This window comes from Danio rerio, chromosome 8, assembly GCF_052040795.2.
Source record: "Danio rerio strain M-AB ecotype USA chromosome 8, GRCz13ab, whole genome shotgun sequence".
Lineage (NCBI taxonomy): Eukaryota > Metazoa > Chordata > Actinopteri > Cypriniformes > Danionidae > Danio > Danio rerio.
In genome coordinates, this window is record NC_141028.1 from 26,716,504 (window position 1) to 26,742,472 (window position 25,969).

Sequence of the window (25,969 nt, forward strand, 5' to 3'; positions counted from 1 at the left end):
GGAGTGTGCACTGGAATCGGGAGCTGCAGGATGGAAGAGGTGAGGTGGGATTCCCAAGAGTTGCTTTATTGTCCGGGAGATTGGTTTTATCCGTGTTTAGAATTATGATTGCTGCAATATGTCCAAATCCAATATTGCTTTTTAATCCTTTCCTTGATTCTCCGGGGAGGCGGAGAGATTGCGGGTTTAATGTCTGTTTAGGATAGGGGGTGTGGCAGGAGCGTGTTATGTCCTGGGGGTGGCGGTAAAGACGTGGATTCGCAAGTGTTTTGGGTTTAATGCAGCGGCTTTGAATTATGGTCCCGGCGTCTAGGAGTTTGGAGGAGTTCAATGACAGTCGTTGTTGGATATGAGTGACACATGATGATGCTGGAGAAGGTAAGTTACGTAGCGGAGCTGGGGATTGCATTGTGATCAGGCTGGAGTGGATAGGCCTACGGCCTCTCGTTGGAGCCTCGGTCTCGAGCTGACTTTCATGCTGGGCTGGTTGTTGTTAAGACGGGGCTGGTGTTTCAGGGAGCCCGGAGCTTTCTTTCTTGTATGTAGCTGCGCTGATGCTGTTGTGATCTCCGCCGCCGTCGCTGTTGTTGTTGTTTTTGTCATTTTTTGTAGTTGCTGACGATGGTATTAAAGGTGGTGTGGTATTGTAGTTGAAGAATAGTAGGAGATGTGGAGGATCCGTTTTGTCCGTGAGTAACTTTTGGAGGAGCTAGAGCGGACCTGTCGTTTGTTTCTTCGGAAAACGAAGATAAGGGAGTAATGTCTAGCTAGGCTACTTATAGTGGGTTAGGATAGATCTGATTGGCTAACTAATGAGTGTAGATAGGTGGCCAGCTGCTGTCAATTATATCACGTGCTCCTCTCGAAATTAGTTTAAAAACTTCACAAAGAAAAACCCTACATATGGACAGATAGTAGAGTACTTGAAGACCGATCATGATGAAATATCCAAGGTGCAACTTTTGTTTTACAAGAATAACTGTAAAAAATAGGTCCAAATAAAGAGTTTTAAGAGTCTCGGGCAGTTGAACTCATGATATAATCACTCACTGACAATATTTTGTCCATCTTTATTCATCTTTCACTGTCCAGGTCCAGTTCATCAACTCTCAGGAGAAGGAAGTTGATTTAGTCCCACAGCAATTTGTGATTAAACCTCAAGGAATCAACATTCAGGTTAGCATGTCTTTACATATCTGAAGCTGAGGGTCTTTTCACGCTTTGTTTGGTTTGTTCGTTCCAGAGCACAAAAGGAGAACTGTACATTTTGTCCTGGCTCACTGTGTTTAAGAGTAAACCTAAATATCCTCACACAAAATACATGTTTTATTGATGTTTATTTAAACATTATTGTTTTTGTTTCATAGATTATTGGTTTTGTTTCATAACAGCAAACTGAAATACATACACTGTGTCTTTCTTGAATTGTATAAAGACATCACAATGTCATCACTGAATCAATAATATTATTTCTCCTCTCAGACGAGTGATGGGCAAATGGTTGATGATGAATATGAGAATGATGCAGAAACAGCATGCTGAATAGAGCAGAGCAAAATAAAAGAAACTTTTCACAAACAGAAACCAAAATTCAATACCTCCAAAGACATCTCAGATCATAAAAGAAGATATTTTAAAGAATGCTGAAAACTGAAGGTCAGCAAAATGGCTCCGATGGCAATGTTGTGTTGATAAATTGATGATCAAACATAACACAGAACTTTTCCTAAATCAATATACATTTACATGTTTACAGCTCCCTTGGGTTGCATTTATAATTGTTACTTAAAGTTTTTGTTATGTGTAGTTTTTTGTATTTTACTTAATTGTAAACTGGTTGTGAGAGGAAGTCCATAAGTTACAGCTTTTAAATATGCATTTATAGTCAATCTATAGCTTTGCTAAAGTTATGAAATATGCAAATGCTTTGTGCTTAAATCTTAGTTCCACTGCATAAATTACTAGATATAAATTGCCCCCAAGTAGTCTAGTCTTTAAGAGGTTGTGGACAGACTTATGAAGTACGTCATTATTTGTATTTACATTTTGTTAAATGATAAATTACATTAATAAACTGCCTTTTGTGGGTAAGTAGTTGTAAAGTCATTTTGTCATTATTCAACCTGTTTTCTGTCCACTGTGTATACACACACAGTTGCAGCCAAAATTATTAGCCCTCCTGTTAATTTTTTACTTGTTTGTTTTATTTCAGCTAGAATAAAAACAGTTGTAAATTTTTTTAAAAACTTTTTAAGGTCAATATTATTAGAGCTCAGATCTCGATGATCTCGCCTGTTTGAAGAGGCGGGAAAGTAGGGTTGGGTGGGGAGGGTTCTTCGTTTCTTCTTTGTTTCAATTGTCTAAAGAAAACAAACCATTATCATCATAAAGCGGCTTGCCTAATTAATCTAACTTACTTTAAAATGCACAGAATATCTAGTGAAATGTTATGTACCGTCATCATGGCAGAAATAAAAAAAAAAGTTATCTTGAATTAATTTATAAAACTATTATGTTTAAATATGTGTTAAAAAACAAATCTTTCCATTAAACAGAAATTGGGTAATACAATATGCAGGGAGCTAATAATTCTGACTTTAACTCACTATATGTAAAACTAAAAAAAGGTATGTATATATATTTGTACATTTATATTTTATATTAATAAAATAGATGTTTTATAAGATTTGAGCTGTATATTTGTTTTCATTTTATCAGTTTTAAGCCTTTATATAATCATGTTAGTGTGCTCCGTCCATTTCACTTCCATTCTTTTTGGGGAAATAATGAGGGAAAAAAAGAAAATTGTAAGTGATAAATTGTATAATTAATTTGTACTAAACGAGTGAAATTAATTGTGAAAAATGATAATCTGAACCTCATGTGCATTTACACAAACTGAGAAAATCAAAAAGAGTTTTACTTGGTCATTTCATTTACCTTTTGTTGATATTATGACCTCAGCTGTCATGCACTTACTTAAACCAGTTTCAGACTCAACTCACAACAACTGACATCAACACCAGAAACAACAACAAACAAAAACATGTCCATGAAATTTGAATAAAACAATAAAACAACTTAACACAAACACAGACAGCCACAGATTTTGGATGACTGTTTATTATTCTCAATATTCATTTATTAATGTGGTTGCAAAATAATTTCTGGTTTTGGTGTCAGGCTTTATTTATGCAATTGAAGAGCATTGTTTTGGCAGGGAAATAAGGCCACACTTCCTTTTCTCTGTCAGTTGTTGGTCATGTCTTATATTTAGATTTACTTTGTTCCTCAGTTTGGTGGAAGGTTGAATGAAGTTCACCAGAGTCAGATCAAAAACTTTGAGTTATTCCAGATGAAAATGAAGCTGATTTTCTTTCTCCTAGTCCTCTTAAAGAACGGTGAGATAATTTTTTTCTGTTCATTTTTAGAGTTTTTTTGGTTAGATCTATTATACTGCAATGTAGTCACTGAATTTGTATTTTTAGCTACATTTATACATTTTAAAATTGAGGTTAACAGTAGTTATTTTATTTGTTTTTAAATAGATTTGTATTATGTAAATTGCCGTTTCTCACATAATCCACATTAAGTTACATTATAACATCACAAAACACAAACAACAATGAACTGTGATGACTGTAAATAAGCTGTGACTGGGTGTTTTAAAATAGAAAAAATGAGAAAACATTAGTGTTCTGTGAATGTGTTTCAGGAATGAATCCGACCGAAGGACTCGATGTCTTTTATTTTTCAGGAAGAATTACTTTAAGATATTTCTTTTACCCATATTATAATACATATGAAATAAGTTGCTGTAAGTTAAATCAGTTGCAGTGCTACTTCATTGTGAACAACAGAGGACTAGTGAACCCTCTGTATCAAGGAAGAATATCCAGCACTATTTTCAATGGAGTGTTCTATGTAATAATTACAAACCTGACTGAAGTGGATGCTGGCACATACAGATGTGGTGTTGGGATCATTAACACCTATGAAGATGTTCATGTTACAGTTTCTGGTAAGATCTTCTGTTTCTAAATTGAAGTTGTATGTTTGTAATAAGAAATGATTGAATGTTGCATTTCTTTAATTATTAATTAAACAATGTGTTTATGAAAACATTAATTAAATACACTTATATTTTCCACAAATAGACTTACCAAAAGAAACCATCAAACCAACATTCTGGAGCTCTTCTTCATCTACACCCATTGTTTCAGAGCAACCAGCTGAAAAATCCAGGTAGATTGCGTCACAAAATATGACCCCAGTTCAGCCATATTAATATTCATAGTCAATAATTTGTTTAACAGTGATGGCTGGAGCACGTTCCACATGCTGGCTGTTGTTTTAAGTGTTCTGGTGTTTGTGCTCATCTCATTGACTCTGCTTGTGTATCGGTTAAGGAAGAAAAAAACAGGTTGGTAAATGAATATAGATTAAGATAATTTTCAGTTACCAATATCTTTTTTGGCTGATCTTGTTGTTTTCACCCACAGATAAAACTGGAACTTGTGGTTCTTCTAACATCACCATGGTAAGGAGATTGTACTTCTCCATTGACTCATGGGCATGTGGATTTAGTCCCTTAGCAAAGATATTTATATTACAGATGCAACACATTTAATAGTAGAGACTCGCTACAATTATATTACACACACAAATCCTAAATGCTAAAAACATAAGCAATAGTACGGCATTTACATTTACAGCACCATGCCTCTTGCTGTAAATGAATTTACAGTATTTTATATCTACTGTTAAATATACAGTAATTTTTACACTGCAACTCTAAAATACAGTACAGTAACATACTGCACAGCTGTCCTGTTTAGTAAATATAGTTCATATTACAGTTAAATACTGTGTTATTTACAAAAAATCAATGAACAAGATCTGAATGACTCCCAGTTTTAATTATTGTCATGCATGTTCTCCAAAAACACTAAATTTCCCATTTACTGTTGCGGAAATGACTCATGACATTTCGTGACCCATAGTTTCTTTATGTTTTATGTTTTCTTTATATTTATTTATTCATGCTGTCCTAGTTTGCCAGTTTCATTATTTTTTAAAAGTGAACAGTTTGATCATTTAAACTGGATGGATGATTTCTGAAATGTCAGCTGTTTTCTCTACAGGAGCAGGATGAGACCGTTTACAGTATGGTGGACTTCATACCTCACCAGGATCAATGCCAAATATATGTTAATTTCCAGATCTGTCATGCAGAAGACACTGCTCATTCAGTCATAGCAAAAGAAAATGTAGAATATTCCACACTTTCGCAACCGCTGCCATAAACATTTGCAATTCCTTTGATTGCATTGGATTTTTTTCTTTGTTTTGGTTGTTCAGTTTTGTTTACAAGAAACTATCATATTAATCCACATAAATGCAGTTTCATTGTATACACTGTAAAAATGCTGGGTTCCACACAATTTATGTTGGGAAAACATGAAGGAATTAAGTTAACATATTAGTTTCTACAAATTTAAGTGCATTAAACATCAAACTATTAAGATGTCAAAAAACTCAAGAATTGTGTTGCTTCAGCTCATTTTAAATAAGTCGTTTAAACAAACAGCAAACGTCATTTTTTTTTTTTTGAGTGTGTACTAATAATAATAAACATCTGCTTTTCTCTGAAATGTGTATCTCATTTACATCGAAATCATTCATTATAAGTTCTTCTCCAGTCATATGGAGAGACTTGGATAGAGACACTAAAATATATAATGTAATCACTATATTTTCGGTCATTTTATTTTGAATGAATACACTGTAAATGAAAAGTATTAACTTAGTAAGTTTTAGTTAAATACAGTACACACAAGTTTGGGGTCAGGATTTTTAAATGTTTTAAAATAAGCTTATCCTGCTTACCAAGGCTGGATTTGTTTAATCAAAAATACAGTACAAATTGTAAAACTGTGAAATGTTATTGCACTGTAAAGTAACAGTTCAAAGGTAGTTTTTAATTTAATGTAGTAATTTGTTCCAGTGATATTAAAGATGAATTTTCAGCTAGTCTTCAAAGTAACATGATTCTTCAGAAATCACTCTAATATTCATTATTATTAATGGTACTGGAGTTATAATGTCATGTAAAACTTCATACAATAAAACGTTTTAACAGATATTTACCTTTATACATTTAATAAATGCCACCTTGACAAACAGAATAATTTTCTTTAAAAAAACAAACAAACATGACTTTTGTCCTGCAGTATATATTTCAGTATTCTTGATTCTTATAGTATATTGAGTTCCATTTATTTGTAGAATTTAAGTTTTGTTGGCTTAACTGAAATAGAATTCTATTCACATTTGAGTGAAAGGAACTAATTTCATTTAGGTCATTTCCCTGGTTGATGTTTTGCAATATAATTCTTCTCTCTACTTCAGAAAGAATGAGTAAACCATTACAGAGCAAGCTAACATATACGTCTAGTGATGTGTCATATGTGACGTGGTGTGCTACTATCTGATAGGATTTCTCAAGTCATTTCAGTGACCCTGGGTTAATCAAGGCCGCTCAAATGAATCAAGACAACCACTTTTCACAAACCGTGCCAATGAATCCAGCAGTGACACTATATGGCACCCGTGCTTTGTCTTCATCCTGGTTTGTCATAGATAGTCAGTCTGTTGACCTGTCCATGGTGATCTGCCTGCAGGTCTTCGAGGTGAAGACAATTTAATGCATTCACTGCAGAGGAGCAGTCTTAGAATAGATCAACTTTATTATTTTTCCAAATTATGTGAACTGAAACTATGGCCTAAGCAGAAGTGAAACTGAAAAAAGAAGTGAAAAAAAAGGGTCAGACAAGTATATCTTTCTATTAAATGTGCGTCATACGTATATGCTTCCTGTACATGCTTTATTTTCATCTTATGTTCTATTAACTCAATGCTTATTTAATTTTCTATTTTGGAAATAAATAAGATTAGACAATAGTCTTATTGCAGTTCACAGGCCATGTGTATTTCTCCAGTTATTTGTTTTTTCTTATAATAGTTTCTTTAAATCTTACTGCACAGTAAGCATTATTTTTAAAGCATTTTGTAATCAGTCTAATAGTGTGATTTACATTATTTAACAGTAATTCCAATTGTATATAGAACATCCATTTGTGCAATTTCTGCTATTGTTTTAATGCAAACATATTTTTAATCATTAGCAGTTTAATTTCACTCTAGCGTTTTAGATTTCTTTGACTTTGTTCAAAATTACTCATGTTTCAAAGAAATTATTGTTTTTAACAGAACTATTAACGAGGAAGTATGGAGCCAGATCAGTCTCAAAAATAATGCGCTTGCAAAAAAATAAAGCTCATACATGCACAGCACAATTCACATTTACCAAATCCAAAGTGTAAATTCAAAACAGTTTGTCAATTCACAAGTAAAAAATCATAAATATTACTTGGATGTGTATATTTATGAATTGTGTTACTTTTTTTTTTGAGTGTATGAACTGGATTTGCGCATTCATGACGTGTTTTGAAGTCACAAATTGAATTTGTGTGTTTATGAATCGTGTTTTAAAGTTAGGAATTGGATTTGTGCTTTTATGAATTGTGTTTTGAAGTTACGAATTGGATTTGCGTGTTCATGAATTGTGTTTTGAATTTACAAGTTGGATTTGCACATTTATGAATTGTGTTTTCAAATTATGAATTGGATTTGCGTGTTCATGAATTGTGTTTTGAATTTACAAGTTGGATTTGCACATTTATGAATTGTGTTTTCAAATTATGAATTGGATTTGCGCGTTTATGAATTGTGTTTTGAATTTTACTAATTGGATTTGCGCGTTTATGAATTGTGTTTTGAATTTTACTAATTGGATTTGCGTGTTCATGAATTGTGTTTTGAATTTACAAGTTGGATTTGCACATTTATGAATTGTGTTTTCAAATTATGAATTGGATTTGCGTGTTCATGAATTGTGTTTTGAATTTACAAGTTGGATTTGCACATTTATGAATTGTGTTTTCAAATTATGAATTGGATTTGCGTGTTCATGAATTGTGTTTTGAATTTACAAGTTGGATTTGCACATTTATGAATTGTGTTTTCAAATTATGAATTGGATTTGCGCGTTTATGAATTGTGTTTTGAATTTTACTAATTGGATTTGCGCGTTTATGAATTGTGTTTTGAATTTTACTAATTGGATTTGCGTGTTCATGAATTGTGTTTTGAATTTACAAGTTGGATTTGCACATTTATGAATTGTGTTTTCAAATTATGAATTGGATTTGCGTGTTCATGAATTGTGTTTTGAATTTACAAGTTGGATTTGCACATTTATGAATTGTGTTTTCAAATTATGAATTGGATTTGCGTGTTCATGAATTGTGTTTTGAATTTACAAGTTGGATTTGCGCATTTATGAATTGTGTTTTGAATTTTACTAATTGGATTTGTGCGTTTATGAATTGTGTTTTTAAATTACGAATTGGATTTGCGTGTTTATGAGTTGTTTTGAATTTTCCGAGTTGGATTTGTGCATTTATGAATTGTGTTTTGAGTTCTTGAATTGGATTTGCGCATATCTGAATTGTATGTTGAGTTTATGAATTGGATTTGTGAATTTATGAATTGTGTTTTGAATTTAACAATGTGTTTTGTGCATGTATGATTTGTGTTTTGAATTTATGAATTGGATTTGCGCATTTATGCATCGTGTTTTGAGTTTATGATTTGTGTTTTGCGCATTTATGGATTGTGTTTTGAATTTACGAATTGATTGCGCATTTACGAATTGTGTTTTGAATTTAGGAATGCAATTTTGTAAATGTGAATTGTATTATTTTTTAGACTGATCTGGCTCCTTAAGAAAGATGTTGAAAAGATCCAATATCCACACCCAGCTCAATCCAAACAGTGAAAAAACTAAACAATTAGACTGATTATAGTTTAATTACAATAACTAAGCCTTCAACAAATGCACAGCATATTGAAGATGGAATTCAACCAGAAATGTGACACTCTCTGAAGCACGTTTCTTACTAAATGTCTGTTTGCATACTCTTAACATAAAGGTCAGGTAATGAAACTAATTTATGTGTGTGTTTGGGTGTGGTGGATGCCAAGGTAAACCAATGATTCTGAGGTAGACCTTGTGCTGCTGGAGATGATGTACATCTGCGTTTCTGGAGAAGCTGGATAAAAGTAGTTTTGTAGTGCAAAGTGCATGAGAGTGAAAAATGAGCAGAGAGGTGCTATGGCACTTGTTAATCTTCTTGTGCTGTCCTGCTTTCTTTTTCAAGTATTCAACTCCTCCATTCCTTTTTTCGCGCATTCTTTCTCCTGTTAAAAGTCTATGTTTTTGAAGTCACTGGTACAGCGGTATCTGTTGTCAGCGTATCTGGTACAGACCAAATGTGGCAGGCAGGGGCAAGTGTGGTGCTGTCTCTTGCCAGGGAAAGGAACCTGTAGGAAAGACAAAATAGCATCAAGTCTCTAAATTAGAGTTCAGTGTGATTGACAATCAAATGGAAAATGAAAAATGGAGAAATAACTTACTGCTGGTTCTGCTTCGAGATTTTGCAATGGGATTTTACTAAATGTTTCACAATTTAGGAGTAAAAAAATGTCTGGCGTAAGCATAGCTTGATTACAGTTCAATGTTTTGCCCTACAACAAAAAAAAACTGCACATGCCCATTTTGAACACATGGTTTCTTTTCTCTCTATATATTTATTTACTCTATATATATTTATAAATAAATATAAGAATAAGAATTTAAATTAAAAAATAGAAAAAAAATTCAAAGAGGGGCTAATAATTCTGACTTCAACTGTGTATATAAATGTATGTGAGCTAAAAGTCCCCATGAAATCAAAATCGAAACTTTTTTGCCGGTTAGAATAAATAAGCTTCATAGGGTCATCATTTACTCACACTTATTTAAAACCTATTTGAGTTTCTGTCTTCTGTTAAACATAGAAGTTATTCTGAAGATCTCTGGCACAGTAGCTGGCACCTGTTGATTTTCTTATAAAGATTTGTTTTCTTACTATGGAAGTCAGTGGGTATCATCAACTATCATTTGAAAATATTCTTTTGTGGAGAAACTAGTAAAGCGAGAGTAAACAGTGAGGTATATTTTTATTTTTGAGTGGGATGTCCCTTTAAAAGTTATGGCTAAGCTAGTACACTCCAAAACACACACTGTAACAAATTGCTGTAGTTTTTACAGCAAAATTATACAGGAATTTATTGTTTTAACATTTCACAAGTTATTATTGTAATTCGCAATGCATTATGGGTTAAACCAAGAGTTACAGTTGTTAACTGCGAATTTCTACGGGGACTGTAAATTAATATACAGGTAGGAGGTGTGTCAATGTAGATTCTGCGTTTTTACAACAACATGTTGTAGTGTGGAATTATGGGATTTCGCGGGCTGATTCAGATTTGAAATATGGTGAACTGGACAAGCGGGAGAAAACAGAAGGCATTATTCGTTAATTTCAAGGTAAGTTCATCATATTAACGTCTATAAATGATAAACATATCTTCTTTTGTTTATTTCATGCTAGCGATTCATTAAACATGTAACAATTGTTAACGTAATGATTTGTCACACTGATATCACGGCATTTTAATTATATGTAAAAGTTCCAATCGTTTTAAACTTACTTGTTTAGTGAAGCAGAGTGTCGTTAAATTAAAATGTCTTCTTTAGTCGGCAAATAAAGCCGTGCATGATGCTAGTTAGGTTGCAGGATGCGGTACGAACCCAAACGACAAAGGCAAGTGACTAAAAACATAAGTCATTAATGCTGATGAATAATCGTATTGTTTTAATACCATGTTTTTCACCTGTCGTCAAGTGTTTTTTTTTTATTCGAGCATGCCTTAAGTTAGCAGTTTGGCTAGCGCAACGTGAGAGTTTGTAAGGCTAAGTTACATTAATGTTACATTATGCGGGCAGTCAGATTCGAAAAACAAACAAATATAACGTTAATGTTTTTATAGCTGGCTGCTGGATTTTGTTGGATCGATCATTTAAATGTAATTTGCATGTTTCGATTTATTGATGTGATTTGATTTGTGTACAACGTGATATCAGTGCATTTAGTTGCATGTAAAAGTTCCGATGTTTTAAGCTAGTTTGTTTTGCTAGTACGTTAAAGGAGATTGTAACTCAAATGCAATATCTTGTTTCAGGAACTTTGGTGAAAAAATCAAGACGTGGTGAATTAGGTTGTTGGAGGTGACTCGAATCTGATCGATAAAGGTAAAACAAACACATTAAAACATTATAGCCCAAGTCTAATGCTAATGAACTCAACGTATTGCCACCGTGTTATCGTGTTTTTGTCGTCATGTTGTTAACGTTAGTGTATTAACAGTTTGAAAAGCGCCACATTTTTCGAAGGGCTTGTGGCTAAACATAATAAACAAAAGTTTTGTTTTCGCATCACAAATATAATGTTTTCATAAATTGGATGCTGGATTCACATGTTGGATTTTTCCATTTCATTTTACTGTTTCAATTTCTGTTTTGAATTTGCAGAAGGAACGTTAACAAAGCTCTGTGGCGTAACAAAATTTAACTTAAAGCAGAAAACGCAGCGATAAGATAATAGGCTATTGGTCCAAATAATTTCCATTCACTTACTACACTTAATTCAGATGAATATAGACGAATAATGTATCTCTGTAAATTATGTCAGCACGAGAGCAAAACCATTCTTGGTTATACTCAGCATATGAAAGTGCACAGCAATTTTCCATACTGCTCCTTCACCTGTGGTGTACCTGACTGTTGCCGTGTGTTTACAAAATTTGCAGCATTCAAATCTCATCTATATAGAGACCATAAGGGGTATCAAAAGTCACATAGAGGTGGCAGATTTAACCAGTCAGACATAACTTTAATCTGCCAGATTGAATATTGTCTTTACAAATGTACAAGTCTGAAGGATTTGATTAGGCATTTAAAAGATCATATAGATGAAGGAAGGGAAATAAAATGCCCTTTTAAAAGCTGTGTGAGGACATTTAGCGTAAAATCCACTTTTGCTTCCCATATCTCAAGAACACACAAAAATGATCAACCTGAGCACCTGCATGATGCAGTTTTAGCAAACCCATCACAGCTTGAGTGTCAACCCTGTACATCTCTAGATGAAAGTGAAGAGCCTGAGCCAGGTGAGATTTTTGAAAGCGTAGATGAAGATTTATTTCTGAAGAATTTGACTTTGTTTTATTTGAAACTTCAAGCAAAACTTCTATTACCTTCATCTGTAATTCAAACAATAATTGAGGAAGTCCAAGGAATACATGATTTAGCTCAGGCACATGTTTTTCTAAAACTTAAGGATAAATTGTCTGAACATGGTGTTTGTACTGACACAATAATAAATGTAATTGAAGAACTAAAAAAAAATGACATGCTGAAAGCAGGCAATTCTGTTTTGCGTACAGATCAATGTCGCAAAACAGTCTTTAAAAACAACTTCAATTATATTGAGCCAGTTCCTGTGTATTTGGGTACTAATGACTTGGGGAAGGATTGCTTTGCACAGTACGTGCCTATAAAAGAAACTCTCAATGCCCTTTTTAAATCAGAGGAATTCAAAAGGCAATATGAACTATCTCATTCTCGCTTACCAAAAATGGATTTGTTTGAGGACATATGGGATGGACAAAATATTGCTAATAGTGCCTTATTCAAAATGGACAGTTCATCTATAGCATTGATCCTTTATCAAGATGCTTTCGAAGTTGTAAATCCTCTGGGATCAGGTCGAAAAAAACACAAGATTTTTGCAGTTTATTTAACACTTGGTGATATTTTACCACATAACAGATCAAATATCGATCAGATGCAGCTTGTTCTTCTCTGCAGGGAACAGGATTTTAAGTGTTTTGGACAGGAAATAGTTTTTAATCGATTGATTAAAGACCTAAAAGACCTAGAGGACAGTGGCATTGTACTGAAGGATGGCAAAGTTATTAAAGGGGCTCTGTGTGCAATAGCAGGAGACAACCTTGGGTCGCACGGTATTGGTGGTTTCCTGGAGAACTTCAGCAGAAGTACTTATTTTTGTAGATTTTGTGATGTAGACAGACAAACATTTGAGTGCAGTCCATTGTCAGAGGGTTCAAAAAGAACAAAGCTGTCATATCAGCAAATTATAAAAGACCTAAGAGAAACCAACTCTGAATCTGTATTTGGTATCAAATTTGACTCTGTATTCAACCAACTGCTTTATTTTCATGTTTGTGGGCCTGGTCTTCCACCATGTCTAGGTCATGATCTTTTTGAGGGTGTTGTTTCCAGTGACTTGGCATTATGTATCAACCACCTGGTAAACAAAGGAAAGCATTTCACTTTTGAAGAACTGAACAGAAGAATAAGTCAGTTTACCTATCTTGGTAGTGAAGCAAATGACAAACCTCCGGAGTTTTGTCCAAATAGTGAGAAGTTAGGTGGGCACGCAGTCCAAAATTGGTGCCTGTTGAGAGTCCTTCCTTTGTTGGTTGGTGACAGGATAAAAAACCCAACCGAATGTAGTGCATGGAACATGATTTTGCTTTTAAGAGAAATAGTTGTCCATGTGTGTTCACCAACTATTACAGCTGATCAGGTTGCTTATTTGGGTGTCCTCATAGAAGAATACATCCAGTCTAGAGTGGAACTATTTCCAGGTTTTCCCCTTAAACCTAAACATCACTATCTCTGTCACTATCCAGAGCTCATAATCCAGTTTGGCCCTCTGATTCGTCTTTGGACGATGAGATTTGAAAGTAAGCACACTTACTTCAAACAGTGTGCAAGAAAATTGCACAACTTTAAGAACCTGTGTGCTACTTTAGCAGAGAGACATCAACTTTTACAATCATACTTAAGTGCTGGGAATCTTTTTCCACCTGTAATTCAGGTAGGAAGAGGAAATGAGTTTTATACCAGTGACTACAATGACAACATCAAGGCAGCTACTTCAGCATTCAGTTTCACTCATGAATCCACTGTAGCTGCAAATGAAGTCATTTACAAAGGCACAAAGTACAAAAGAAACATGTACGTTGTACTAAATCAAGATGAAAAAGGTCTACACATAGGTGAGATTCAACTGATTTTAATTCATTGCAATGAATCTGTCTTCTTTGTTGTGAGGAGGCAGCAGGCTGTGCAACTTGTTGATATGGGTGTCCATTGCATAGTAGAGAAAGTTGAAGATTCTAACTACCTGTGTGTAAAACAAGAGAATCTCCTTGATTATTATCCATTAGCACAGTACACGATGAACGACTTACCAGTGATTGTTTTCCATCACTCTTTTCCAGATTTATAAAGGCATGTCCACGTTGGATGAGGACGTACGAGATGCTGTATTGGCAGTCCTACCTGGGCTATCAGAGGAGAAACTAGTGTCTCTTTTGAACAAATTGGCAAGCATAGGAGTTGAATCCAAATCTGACTTGCAGTTTGTTAAAGAGGACGATCTTCCTGATCACATCACACCAATACAGTGTCGTCGGCTCCTCAATGCATGGAATATAGAAGGTATGCCATAGTCATCTTTATGATGACTGGTGCAAAATTGCTTGACATTACAGATTGATTGGTATACTTTGCATAGATACAATTTTCTCACCTACATGTTGTCTCAAACACATTCAACATTTCCTTTTTTATGTGTGGAGCAGTAACAAAGTTTTATTTATTTATTTTTTTAATGGAGAAATGTGATTTTGTTTATACAGTGCATGTCAATGTGGCCCAATTCATTCCAAGTTAAATAATAAGAAATTAGTCATCATAAAGGTAATTAAAAGCATCCATGTAACATAATAGAATATTTTACTGAAGACAGTTTAAACTGTTTAAACTTAGTTTAATAATACGTGATTAAATTGGATTCAGATAAATAACCTTCATGCTTTTATTTCTTATTTGAAACTGAACAGTTTAAGAGCCCAAGTAAGGACCCTATTGACTTGCACTGTATGGATGTAAATCACAGTTATTTTAAATTTATTTGTGTTCCACTGAAGTAAGTTGTGTCTGAGACAACATAAGGGTAAATAATAAATAGCTTGAACTATGTCATTGTTCATAGTTGATAGGTCCTGAACTGTATTTAGATATTAAGGGCAAATGTTTATTTTTTTTGTGTTTTTTTTTTCAGACAAAACAGTTTGTGCCAAAGTATCACCTTTAGAATCCACAAACATAGTCTTTGATGTATCACCAGTAAACTCACCATCTTCAAATTTCAGTTCCTCGTGTACACCAAGTGTCTCTAGCACAAACAGCTCCAGTTCAACTGTCGATTTAACTGTATGGCCTGAAAACTTTGAAGTTCCATGGAATCGGATGTCTTCTGGTATTAAAACTGCCACTGCACTGGGTAGACGCCCCACAGCTAAAGAACGCAGAGAAATGGTGAGAATCATTGTTGATGAGATGAGACAGACAGAGTTAAATCCATCAAAATCACAATGTCTGATTGTTGCAAAGAAGATTGTTAAACAGTACCCACAAAGCTTTGCTGATGTTTTGAAAGATGGCACAAGAATTGGGACTGGCTATGGATCCCTTTTGATACAGCTAAAAACAAGAGTGGAGCATGTTAATCGTGGCTGCTCATTTTCGAGACGCAGGAAACAAAAAAAGACCTCAAATTCACCACCCGAGGACACTGGACCAGGGCCTACTGACCAGTATGGATGTGTAAGGTGGCAGCCTGAGTGTCCTGTTGATGATACTGAAGAAAGTCTCCAAGAAAAGCAGGAAGAAATGAAGGACCTCTATAGTTGTGAGGGGCCAGCTGGAGCTCAAAAAGGACATCTAAGTCAATTAATGAAAGCTACATACTACCTCCAACGTAAATCGATTAATGCCTGTCCACCACCATCCATTGCTGAGTTGAAAAATGAGTGGCCATATCTTTTTACACCCAAAGAACTGTATAGCCACTTTAAGTCACTTACCAACATCAGCATTTTGGAAAGACTTGAGAAGTCCATGGAAGAAAAAGGAAAGATGATTCTTCAGTTTTTCCGTCAAAAGCCAGCAGGGACCAAAACAGATGAGATTCAGCGAATACTTCTGAAGTTTGATGATAGTGGAGCTTCAAGTTTCATTCCATGTGTGGTCCTTGTGCTTCTGTCACACTTTAAAGAAAAAAACGATGCACTGATTCTTCAGACGGATGTAAGTCTTATAGTGTATTTTTAAAGTACATATTTTGTTCTTATAACCGAAAAGTAAATGCATTTTAATCAAACCCCCCCATCTCACTTTTTTCTTGTAGGTGTCAGCAACAGCAGGTGATGTGGAGAAAAGCTTGGTGCTTCCAGACTCTCCAAGACTAATTGTCTTAGGTAATGTACAATGTCCTGTAATAAATCTGTAAATTTATTAAATAAACTTTGCAAGCATTTTTGTGTAAGTGTTGCTTATATATTTATTCATTTTAGGGGACATTCTCACTGCAACTCAGTGGATGCTGAGCATCGAGGGACAAGTAGTTGTTGGTCCACACCCCAATTTCATAGCTGGATTTGCAGCTTTGTTTTCAAGCTACTACAACTTCAATCTGGTGTACCAGGAGCAGGCGTCTTGCACACTCGAATTTGTTCAAAGGTAAGAAAATGACTTAAATAGAAGTTCTGTCATCATTTACTCTTCCTCACTTGTCATAAACATCTTTTAGTTCTCTTTGCTTTTGTTGAACACAAAAGAATATATTTTGATGAAAGAAAAACACTTCTAATCATTCACTTCCAGAGTTTTTAGGTTGAACTACACCTTTAATACAACTCAAATGCATTTTTTATTCATTTATTTACCCTCAGGCTATCCAATATTTAGGTGACTTAATGATTTATTATAGTCTCATGCAAAAGTTAAATTATCAGTCTTTGCAAGAAACTAATTATGATGATAACTATTCTACTTTTAAACCATGTACAGGATAAGCCAGACAACTCTGGAGCTTGAGTTTTCTTTCACAGAAAGACATGTTAATTGTAAATCTTGTGTGAACCAAAATTATTCTTATTTACACACATTGTACCTCTGTTGTAAATAATAAATTCAGTTCATTTATGTTTCTGGTTGCGTGTTCCATCATATGACAGAAAGCTTGAGCTCTGGATTAGTTTGTTATGGCAGTGCTGTACAAACATTTTTTTGTACAAACTGATTGTTTCCCTTGATATGACCACAATATATCTGTTATATCTATCTTTTTATGGTAGTCATTTACTTTCATTATAAAACTCACAACAGACCACAGTATCAGTTAAAACCTTAATTTTCAACTGAAGGAAACTACACTGCAAAAAATGCTTTTCTTGCTTAGATTTTTGGTCTTGTTTCTAGTCTAAATATCTAAAATTTCTTAAATCAAGAAGCAATTTCTAGACAAGCAAAACATATTGTCTTGTTTTGAGAAATAAAATGCCAATATTAAGTTAGTTTTTTCTTATCTGCCAATGGGGTAAGCAAAATAATCTTGTTTTTTCTTTTGACGTGTAAGATTATTTTGCTTACCCCATTGGCAGATTATTTTGCTTGTTTTAAGGAAAAATGTAAAATTTAGGAATTTTAAGATATTTGGACTAGAAACAAGACAAAAAAAAATCTAAGTAAGAAAAGCATTTTTGCAGTGTAGTTTTATTTTATTGTAAAGCTCCTGTCTTTATTTTATGACTGGTCTTTGTGCAGATGCTTTGTTGGAATCAATCCACCCACTGGGACCAAGGCAGCCACAGCAAAGATTGGAGGAAAAAAAGGTGGAAAGGTGTCAGAGAAGAGGAACCACACAGTCAATCCTCATGTTTGTACTCTTCTCAGAAAGCTAATGGACTTTGAATGGTTAAGCATGTAAGTGAGTTCAAAGTTCAAATACAGGACTTCTGCAAAATGAACAAACTTGTTATAGACACACATTTATAATATTTTGATTGTTCAAGAACATCTTAAAGCTATTTGTACTTTATTTTTTGAAATTTTGAGAATGTTTTTCAGCAATGTTCAGCAACAGAAATGTTAATTTACAAGTTGAACTCTTAGAGTGCTCTGCTGTCAGTTTTAAAAAAATAGTTTATTACAATTGTTTGTATAGACACGTGATGTTGTAACATTTGGGATATCTTTGGGATATCAAAATATCTTATTTACTGCCACTTTTGACACTTTGTGAATATAGATAATTTTGTTAAAAGAAATTGTTTAAATGTGGTAAAGTGTTTTGGCATAGCTGATTCACTTTATTGAGTTTTAATCAACCCAGAATATTGCTTCAAATTTAAAGTCTTTAATAAAAAATAAATACTGTTATTACAATAATTTTGCATTTTTTTTTTCTTATTATTAAAAATGTATAGTGTATGTTTGGTGTATAGTGTAATGCATTTAAAACAACAAGTAATAGATTTGCTTACTGTAAAAAAATCATGATTTACAGCATTTTCAAGGTAAAACTATTACAACAACATCTTGGGTTTTGGGGTATTTACAAGATTTTATTGGCAACTTTAGTTGCCAGGTAAATACTGTAATGTAGTGGAATTACAAGAAAGTACTGTAATGTAAAATACAAGTTAATTTTGTATTGCTGTAAAAAACACAAGAAAATAATGTATTTCAAATACAATTATTAGCTGTAAATGGATTTACAGTATTTTACTGTAATCTATTTTACAGCAATTTACAACATTTTTACAAGACATTATTGGCAACTTTTTTGCCAGGTATTTCCTGTAAATTCTACAGTAAATTTTTTACAGTGCATATTCGACATGTACAGTTAGGTGCATAAATATGCAGACATCAACACAACTCTTAGCTCATTTAGCAACATTTTAGGCTCAATACACCAACACAATGAATTTGAAATGAAACAAGATGTGCTTTAACTGGAGACTGTCAGCTGTAAATTGAGGGTATTTACATCTAAATCAGGTGACTGGTGTAGGAATTATAAAGCTGCTGTCACACTAGAGTTTGATAATGCGAAATTCTGTAGTATGGCGCTGCGAAAAGGGGCAGGAATAAACAAGATTATTAGGCATTAAAAAAGTGTGCGATTTCACCATGTTTTAATTTTCGGTCCAGAGAAGTCATGTTTTGACCCTCTATTGGTCTCACACAGTCAAGTGATGCGATTCTGCACGTCAGAGTTCACCAAGTTTGAACTTTGCACCGCAGCAACCTGCAAAACTTGAAATGCATGACCCTGCATTTCCAGTCTGATGCATTCGCGTTCGTATGAATGGAAGTCTATAGGAGAAAAAGCCCAGTGTGACCACAGCTTAACAGTTGTGCCTCCCACTTGTTAAGGGTCCAAATGTAATTGGACAATTAGCATCTAAGCTGTTTCATGGCCAGGTGTGTGTTATTCCCTTATTATCCCAATTACATTGGAGCAGATAAAAGGTCCAGAGTTCATTTCAAGTGTGCTATTTGCATTTAAAAATCTGTTGCTGTCAACTGTCAAGATAAAATCCAAAGAGCTGTCAGTCAAGCAAGACATCATTAGGCTAAAAAAAAAATACATCAGAGAGAGCAAAAACATTGAACGTGGCCAGAACTGTTTGGAACATTCTAAAAATGGGAGGCACAAATCCAAACAGTTGTTATTCCTACACTGTTCACTTGATTTGGATGTAAATGCCCTCAAATTAAAGCTGAAAATTTGCAGTTACAACAGATCTTGCTCGTTTTCATTTTTCAAATAGATTGTGTTGGTGTACAGAGCCAAAAATGTTAGAATTGTCCAAATATTTATAAATCCTCCTAACAGTATATTCTCTCATTTCCACCAACAATCAATGTTTTTGATGACATTTCTCTCCAGTTCCACCTCTCATTAGATTTTGTGTCTAATTAAACCCTCTTCTATAATGTGAAGTCTTCTACAAAACAAACGGGCCCCACTGGAATTATAAACAGATTGCTACATTTGAAACAGATATGGAGGAGATTTTGAGAAGAAACTCAAACTAATAGATTGTTAAAGGAATATTTCACTCAAAAATGAAAATTCTGTGATCCACTAATTATTTTCAAACTTGCTTGAGTTTCTTTCTTCTGTTAAATACACAAAAGAAGATATTTTAAAGAATGTTGAAAACTGGTAGCCATTGACTTCTATAATATTTCTTTCTATGAGTGTCAATGACTAGTCTTGAAAAGAAACTCAAAATGCTTTAAACCACTTGAGAGTGAGAACCTTTTTGGGGTAAACTATCTTTTATCTTGTATCTCTGGCTGAGCTGAGATGAATTAATCATTGGCTATTTCTATTTTTATTATTAAGATGATGAGCTTCTCCATGTCACATCATTTCTTCCAGCTTCAGGTGGAACTCAACACATTGAATAAAACAGCATGTTTCCAGGCACTTCGGGGATATTTGATTATTTTTGTCTTTATACATCAGCTACTAATCTCCCTAGGTTTGAGTTTCTGTTTAAAGATCTGAGTCACAAACACCCTCCAAATCCGTCACCTCATAACCTGAGCTGAATAGCAAAGCTCCAGTATCTCAATATCAGTCTGAGACTGTCTGACAGGGTGATAAACAGCCTGATCTGTGAGACATTCAATCAATATCGGCAGTACTTATCAGCAGATTCTTTTAAAGCCTTTCTCAGTCATCTCTGCCAATCACCCACGTTTACTTCAGGATCTAATCTGCTTTTATAAAAGAAGAGATTGCATTCTTACATCCCAATGTGTGAGGGACTATCCATCACTGTAAATCCAAACCATCAATTTTATTCAATAAAATTAATTCTTTCACTCACAAATTTAACAAATGTTCAGTGTACTTAATAGAAAAGAGTTACTTGAACTCAAAATATGATTGTATTAAAAGGAACTTAAATTGAATCAACTTAAACTGGCAGATTTGTAGTTGGCAGAAAACATGGTTTTGCTCATGCAGAATTAACATAGGTAAAATTAGTCTTAAATGTTCTCTAGGGATTTAGAGGTTAAAAATGATGGGGGGAAAACTTAATTGTTTTATATTCAATCAACTTGTTGAAATTACGTTAAATCAAGTTAACTTAATTTCTTCATGTTTTCCCAACACAAATCGATTGGGGGGAACCCAGCATTATTATTATTATTATTATTATTATTTTTTGGAGTGCATTAACACAACTAACACATTATATAATCACATATAATATATAATCACAATGAGTTGTGTTAATCTGTCTTTTTGCAGACAAACTGCACAAATTTGTTTATTTAACATTTCAATTTTATTTTAATTAACATTGTGAAGAGCTTATAGTGTTAATAGGACTACAAAACAAAAATGTAGGCAAGTAAAACAAAGTCAATGTGATTCAACATAAGAAATTATTTTAATATAGTAGTATATATATATTAAGGAAGGTTAATATCATTTATTGAATTAATCTTTTAACAGGCATTGTAACTCCCTGGTTCTTTTGCCTGTAGATTATCATTAAAACAAACAAAAAAAAATTTGCAAAGAGTGGTGTCAGAAACACAAATTAACAGCAAAAAATATATATTCTTAGAGTGAAAGTAAAAATGTTAAGCACAGTTTAATTTAGTAAACATAACTAATGACTTTTTCCTCTGATATAAGCTTAATTGTATGTTCTGGCTAATCAAAAATATTATAGTCTGTGCTTTGTTCTTCCTTTCTCCTTGGCTCTTAATTGTTACCGCAGGGCTCTATAGATCAGCTTGATCTTCCAGAAGGGTTTCTCCTGGCTCTGAATGGCGGTTTATGAGTGTATTTATGTATCTGTGTACCTTGTGGCTGTATGGATGGCATTCGTCTCCCTCCAGCCCCTGCGGTGTGCACATGCGGAGACCTCGGAGCCACAGACTCACAGCACAGCAGAGACCCACACCACACTGCACATCCCTGTCACACGCCTGAAACACAAACACACACAACACTGACTCAATCGCTCATTGAGTTCTCATAGCACATATAGGATATTGAATCTATTTAATGCTTAATCTAATTAGATGCTGGATTTCAATATATATTTAAAAATTAAATAATTACAATTTTAAAATTGTTAAATATTTAATGAGAATTATTTTTCTTCACAAACATTTGTTAACAAATTATGATTTGCTAATAGTTGATAATTCAGCTTTGTTTAGCTTCTGTGAATTTGCATTTCCCCATCTTAAAAGTGCAAATTCTTAAAATGTTTGTGTTTTGTATATAAATTCATTTCTTTATTCATTTATTGCGATTTTATTTTTTCCAGACAAACACACTCTGGTCTCATCAAAGAGGAAGGAATTCTGCTTTGTTGGTGAGTCTGTTTTTATCTACCCACCTCATCACCATCACTTATTAATATTGTTGTTGTTGTTGTTGTTAATATTATTATTAATAATATTATGTTTTTAATGTATAATGTAATAATAAATGCAATAGTTGATTTATTATTCCGTAAGAAATGAAAATGCTGGGTGATATCCAGATATTGATCATGAATTAATCTTACTGATGTGCTCTCTAAGAAATGAACATATAAGGTTGGTAAACACAGATAAAATATTGTGTAAATTCTATAATAATAGAAATGCAAATATTTTTAGGCTATATATTTAAATGAATCTACAATTAATCTACTTAATCACTGTAATAATATTATACTGTATATTATAGTTATACTGTAAAGAATTGGACATAATTACAATGTAACTAATCTTAAATCAAACCATATTCCAAACATTAATTCAGTGAGTATATTGAACATTGCTCAGTACTTATTTGTGTAATTTTACAGATAGAAGAATAAATAAATTAGAATTTAATGTTATTTCAGAAACTTTTTCCCTAAATGCATTAAATTAAATTTGACACAAAGTGATAATATGCTTCGTAAACTTATAAATCTACAACTTATAAATGTAAAATCTAAATATAAAATAATTCATTAAAACACAATGAAGGTAAATCAGAAATGAACTGAATCTATTTTGGAGATAACAAAACATCTTTTTTTACTACTAGTGATTTAAATAAGTTATCAAAATCAACTGAATGCAGCAGATTATGTACAATTACATTGCGTAATATATCTAACACACTTAAGGCGTGGATAAAGATGAGACATAAAAAATAATTCCATACACCTGTCACTTTTAAGAATTTCACCTTTTTTGGCTTTTTCTTAAGCACTAGTCTAATGGAAAGAGAGCATCCCAAAATGCTTTTTTAAACTTTAAATTGCAATTTTAAATTGTATAAAAAAAACATTTTAATTAAAAATTATTCACCCCTTTAAGCTATTTTTTTCGATAGTCTACGGAAGTAACAAACCATCGTTATACAATAACTTGCCTAATTACCCTAACCTGCCTAGTTAACCTAAATAATCTAGTTAAGTCTTTAAATGTCACTTTAAGCTGTATAGAAGTGTCTTGAAAAATATCTAGTCAAATATTATTTACTGTCATCATAGCAAAGATAACATAAATCAGTTATTAGAGATAAGTTATTGAAACTATTATGTTTAGAAATGTGTTGAACAAATCTTCTCTTTGTTAAACAGAAATTCAGGAAAAAATAAACAGGGGGGCGAATAATTCTGACTTCAACTGTGTATTTCTAAAGGCCGTTTTTCCTCCTGCATAATTTGCACCAAAATATTTTATGCAAATTACGAATCACCATTTCATTTATATCTACATTCTGAAGGTTTTTACAGAGGAATGTGGTAATACATAATTTGCATAAAATATTTTGGTAAATAGACATTGTGTAAAACCATTAACACTTACACAGTATGTCAAAAAACAAAAACAAATTCAACAAACTTCAATTGAAATGAAGATATTAATGAAACTTGACTTCATCTAATATTCCAATTTTGTTTTTTGAAATATATGCAAATTAGTGCATATTTAATTTAATAAACCTAATTCGCATATTTTAACATAACATCCTGGAAAAAACTTGTAACACAAAATAAGCCTAAAATTGTTATTGTAAATGATCAACTAAAGGAAATGATGATTAATAAAGCAGTTCATTTATTTACACTAGTCAGTGTTTTGCCTTTTTAAAATGTTAACAAATGTTAAATAATAATAAAGAACTATCAAAATGAAAAGAAATCAGCTTACCCCAGTGATGACGGCACCTCTGCAGCAGCTCATGGACAGCAGGAGCAAACACAAAATCAAAACCCTGCTCATAGCAGCAGCGGGACAAACAAACACACCACGAAACACTCTAAAAGCTTGATCTGTGTCTCTCTAATTCTCCCTAATAATGTCTCTCTATTCTGTCCCACGGATGAGGTTGCTGTGGCCCTGAGGAGATACTTGGACTTCTCTGCTGATCTTCCCCTGCTCTGTCAGTGAGTGTGAAGTCTTTGGTAACTTCTGAAATGAGCTCTGTCTCTTTCTCTCTCTCATCTCTCTTTCTCTTTATCCTCTAGCCCCTCCACCCTAACCTCCGTCATCCCTTTCTCTGTGACGCTGGACCGGATGATGGAGAAGAGATGGAGCAAATCCTTCCTGATGACACCAGATACATTAGCACCTTTTTATTGGATTTTCCTCTGGTTATTAATCATGTGAGTTAATTTTAGAACCCCATTTAGAACTGAGACCCTGAAGACTTATCAATAATGGCCAAAATGCTGAGTATAATGTTCGTATTATGAACATAGTAGACAATGTTTAAAAGTATGCAACTGAAGTAAGAGTTTGATAGATTAACAAATACAAGCATCTCTGCTAAAAGGTTGAAAATATTCAGTTGAAGTCAAAATTATTAGCCCCCGCTTTCACTTTTTTCTTCTTATTTAAATATTTCCCAAATTATGTATGAAAGAGCAAGTCAATATTCACAGCATGTCTAATAATGTTTTTCTTCTGGAGAAAGTCTTATTTGTTTTATTTCGGCTAGAATAAAAGCAGTTATTAATTTGTTAAACCCCATTTTAAGAACAAAATTATTCACCCCTTTAAGCAATTTTTTTCCAACTGTCTACAGAACAAACCATCGTTATACAATAACTTGCCTAATTACCCTAACCTGCCTAGTTGACCTAATTACCCTAGTTAAGTCTTTTAATGTCACTTTAAGCTGTATAGAAGTGTCTTGAAAAATATCTAGTAGAATATTATTTACTGTCATCATAGCAAAGATAAAATAAATCATATTAGAAATGAATTATTACAATCATATTAGAAATGAATTATTACAACTATTATGTTTAGAAATGTGTTGAACAAATCTGCTCTCTGTTAAACAGCAATTGGGGAAAAAATACACAGGGGGTTCAATAATTCAGGGGGGCTAATAATTCTGAATTCAAATGTTTATTGTTTGTAGTTGAAAATAAAAACCTGATTATTTGACTGCTTTCCACTTTTAACATCAGTTCTCTTTTTCAGAATTAGTTTTCAAGTTTTTTTTTTTTTTTTTTTGCTAAACTAACAAAAAGTGCCATGTTTTCATATTTGTTTGTATTCATTTTTAGACGCAACACAATACCAATTTTTAATGACAAAACAGCTCTTAAAAATTTTTACTTGTTGGAAAAAAATTTTCAGTCACACCAAATGAAAGCTTGTTATTCTTGTCAATTTTCATTTTCTCAAACATTCATTTTGTTTGTTCGTTTGTCTGTTTGTTTGTTTGTTTGTTTGTTTGTTTGTTTGTTTGTTTGTTTGTTTGTTTGTTTGTTTGTTTGTTTTGGAAGAAATTGTATTAGATCATCAGACCTTTTTTTTTTTAGAATAAAACAAATATGTGACCCTGGACCACAAAACCATGTTACAATTTTGGAAATTGAGATTTCTGCACAGTCTGAGATTTCCATTAATGTATGATTTGTTAGGAAAAGGCAATATTCAGTCCTGATACAACTATTTGTGGGTCCAAAATACATTAAATATAGAGAAAATATCCTTAAAATTGTTCACATTAAGTTCTAAGCAAAGCATTTTACT

General features: G+C 33.2%; 5 protein-coding genes across 13 annotated transcripts in view; 4 read left to right on the forward strand and 1 right to left on the reverse strand.

Annotated features, from left to right (window-relative positions):
* LOC100148399 (uncharacterized) lies at window positions 1–21,831 on the forward strand. 9 transcript variants are annotated; one of them, XM_087264742.1, is made up of 10 exons: window positions 1–39; window positions 1,093–1,176; window positions 1,483–1,656; window positions 3,296–3,401; window positions 3,716–4,021; window positions 4,158–4,245; window positions 4,317–4,423; window positions 4,503–4,540; window positions 5,145–5,166; window positions 21,703–21,831. In XM_087264742.1, exons 4-10 carry the CDS (start codon window positions 3,356–3,358, stop codon window positions 21,720–21,722), a joined length of 627 nt encoding a protein of 208 aa, XP_087120868.1. In that variant the 5' UTR covers window positions 1–39; window positions 1,093–1,176; window positions 1,483–1,656; window positions 3,296–3,355; the 3' UTR covers window positions 21,723–21,831. The 9 variants fall into 9 exon arrangements, with proteins under 9 accessions (XP_087120868.1, XP_087120864.1, XP_087120865.1 ...); XM_087264741.1 differs by lacking the exon at window positions 1–39 and adding an exon at window positions 255–378; XM_087264738.1 differs by lacking the exon at window positions 21,703–21,831 and having other exon boundaries at window positions 1–378; window positions 5,145–6,145.
* prok1 (prokineticin 1) lies at window positions 8,916–24,368 on the reverse strand. Its single transcript, NM_001105698.1, is given in 3 exon segments — window positions 8,916–9,447; window positions 21,788–21,913; window positions 24,131–24,368. Coding segments are annotated over 3 exon segments (318 nt in total). The 5' UTR covers window positions 24,203–24,368; the 3' UTR covers window positions 8,916–9,327.
* LOC110440013 (uncharacterized) lies at window positions 10,411–18,334 on the forward strand. Its single transcript, XM_087264686.1, has 7 exons — window positions 10,411–10,495; window positions 11,191–11,260; window positions 14,320–14,539; window positions 15,165–16,192; window positions 16,293–16,362; window positions 16,459–16,624; window positions 17,711–18,334. Exons 3-7 carry the CDS (start codon window positions 14,332–14,334, stop codon window positions 17,871–17,873), a joined length of 1,635 nt encoding a protein of 544 aa, XP_087120812.1. The 5' UTR covers window positions 10,411–10,495; window positions 11,191–11,260; window positions 14,320–14,331; the 3' UTR covers window positions 17,874–18,334.
* On the forward strand, window positions 11,516–14,327 carry LOC147835592 (uncharacterized). Its single transcript, XM_087264663.1, has one exon. It carries the CDS (start codon window positions 11,676–11,678, stop codon window positions 14,325–14,327), a length of 2,652 nt encoding a protein of 883 aa, XP_087120789.1. The 5' UTR covers window positions 11,516–11,675.
* The window catches only part of lamtor5 (late endosomal/lysosomal adaptor, MAPK and MTOR activator 5), a 14,077-nt gene continuing 12,339 nt past the window's right edge, over window positions 24,232–25,969 (forward strand). Inside the window, exons 1-2 of the mRNA XM_087262662.1 lie at window positions 24,232–24,366; window positions 24,448–24,585. Of these exons, the coding sequence (XP_087118788.1) occupies window positions 24,497–24,585 (89 nt within the window). The 5' untranslated portion in view covers window positions 24,232–24,366; window positions 24,448–24,496. The remainder of the gene's footprint in view (window positions 24,367–24,447; window positions 24,586–25,969) is intronic.

Excerpts from the sequence above, each read along its gene's own strand:
- LOC147835592 (XM_087264663.1), top strand. The coding sequence starts at position 11,676 with ATGTATCTCTGTAAATTATGTCAGCACGAGAGCAAAACCATTCTTGGT.
- LOC100148399 (XM_087264734.1), top strand. Across the intron at positions 1,177-3,295 it reads CTCAAGGAATCAACATTCAG|TTTGGTGGAAGGTTGAATGA; the intron begins GTTAGCATGTCT and ends TTTGTTCCTCAG. Across the intron at positions 3,402-3,715 it reads CCTAGTCCTCTTAAAGAACG|GAATGAATCCGACCGAAGGA; the intron begins GTGAGATAATTT and ends AATGTGTTTCAG.
- LOC110440013 (XM_087264686.1), top strand. The coding sequence starts at position 14,332 with ATGTCCACGTTGGATGAGGACGTACGAGATGCTGTATTGGCAGTCCTA. Across the intron at positions 16,193-16,292 it reads CACTGATTCTTCAGACGGAT|GTGTCAGCAACAGCAGGTGA; the intron begins GTAAGTCTTATA and ends TTTTTCTTGTAG. Across the intron at positions 16,625-17,710 it reads ACACTCGAATTTGTTCAAAG|ATGCTTTGTTGGAATCAATC; the intron begins GTAAGAAAATGA and ends GTCTTTGTGCAG.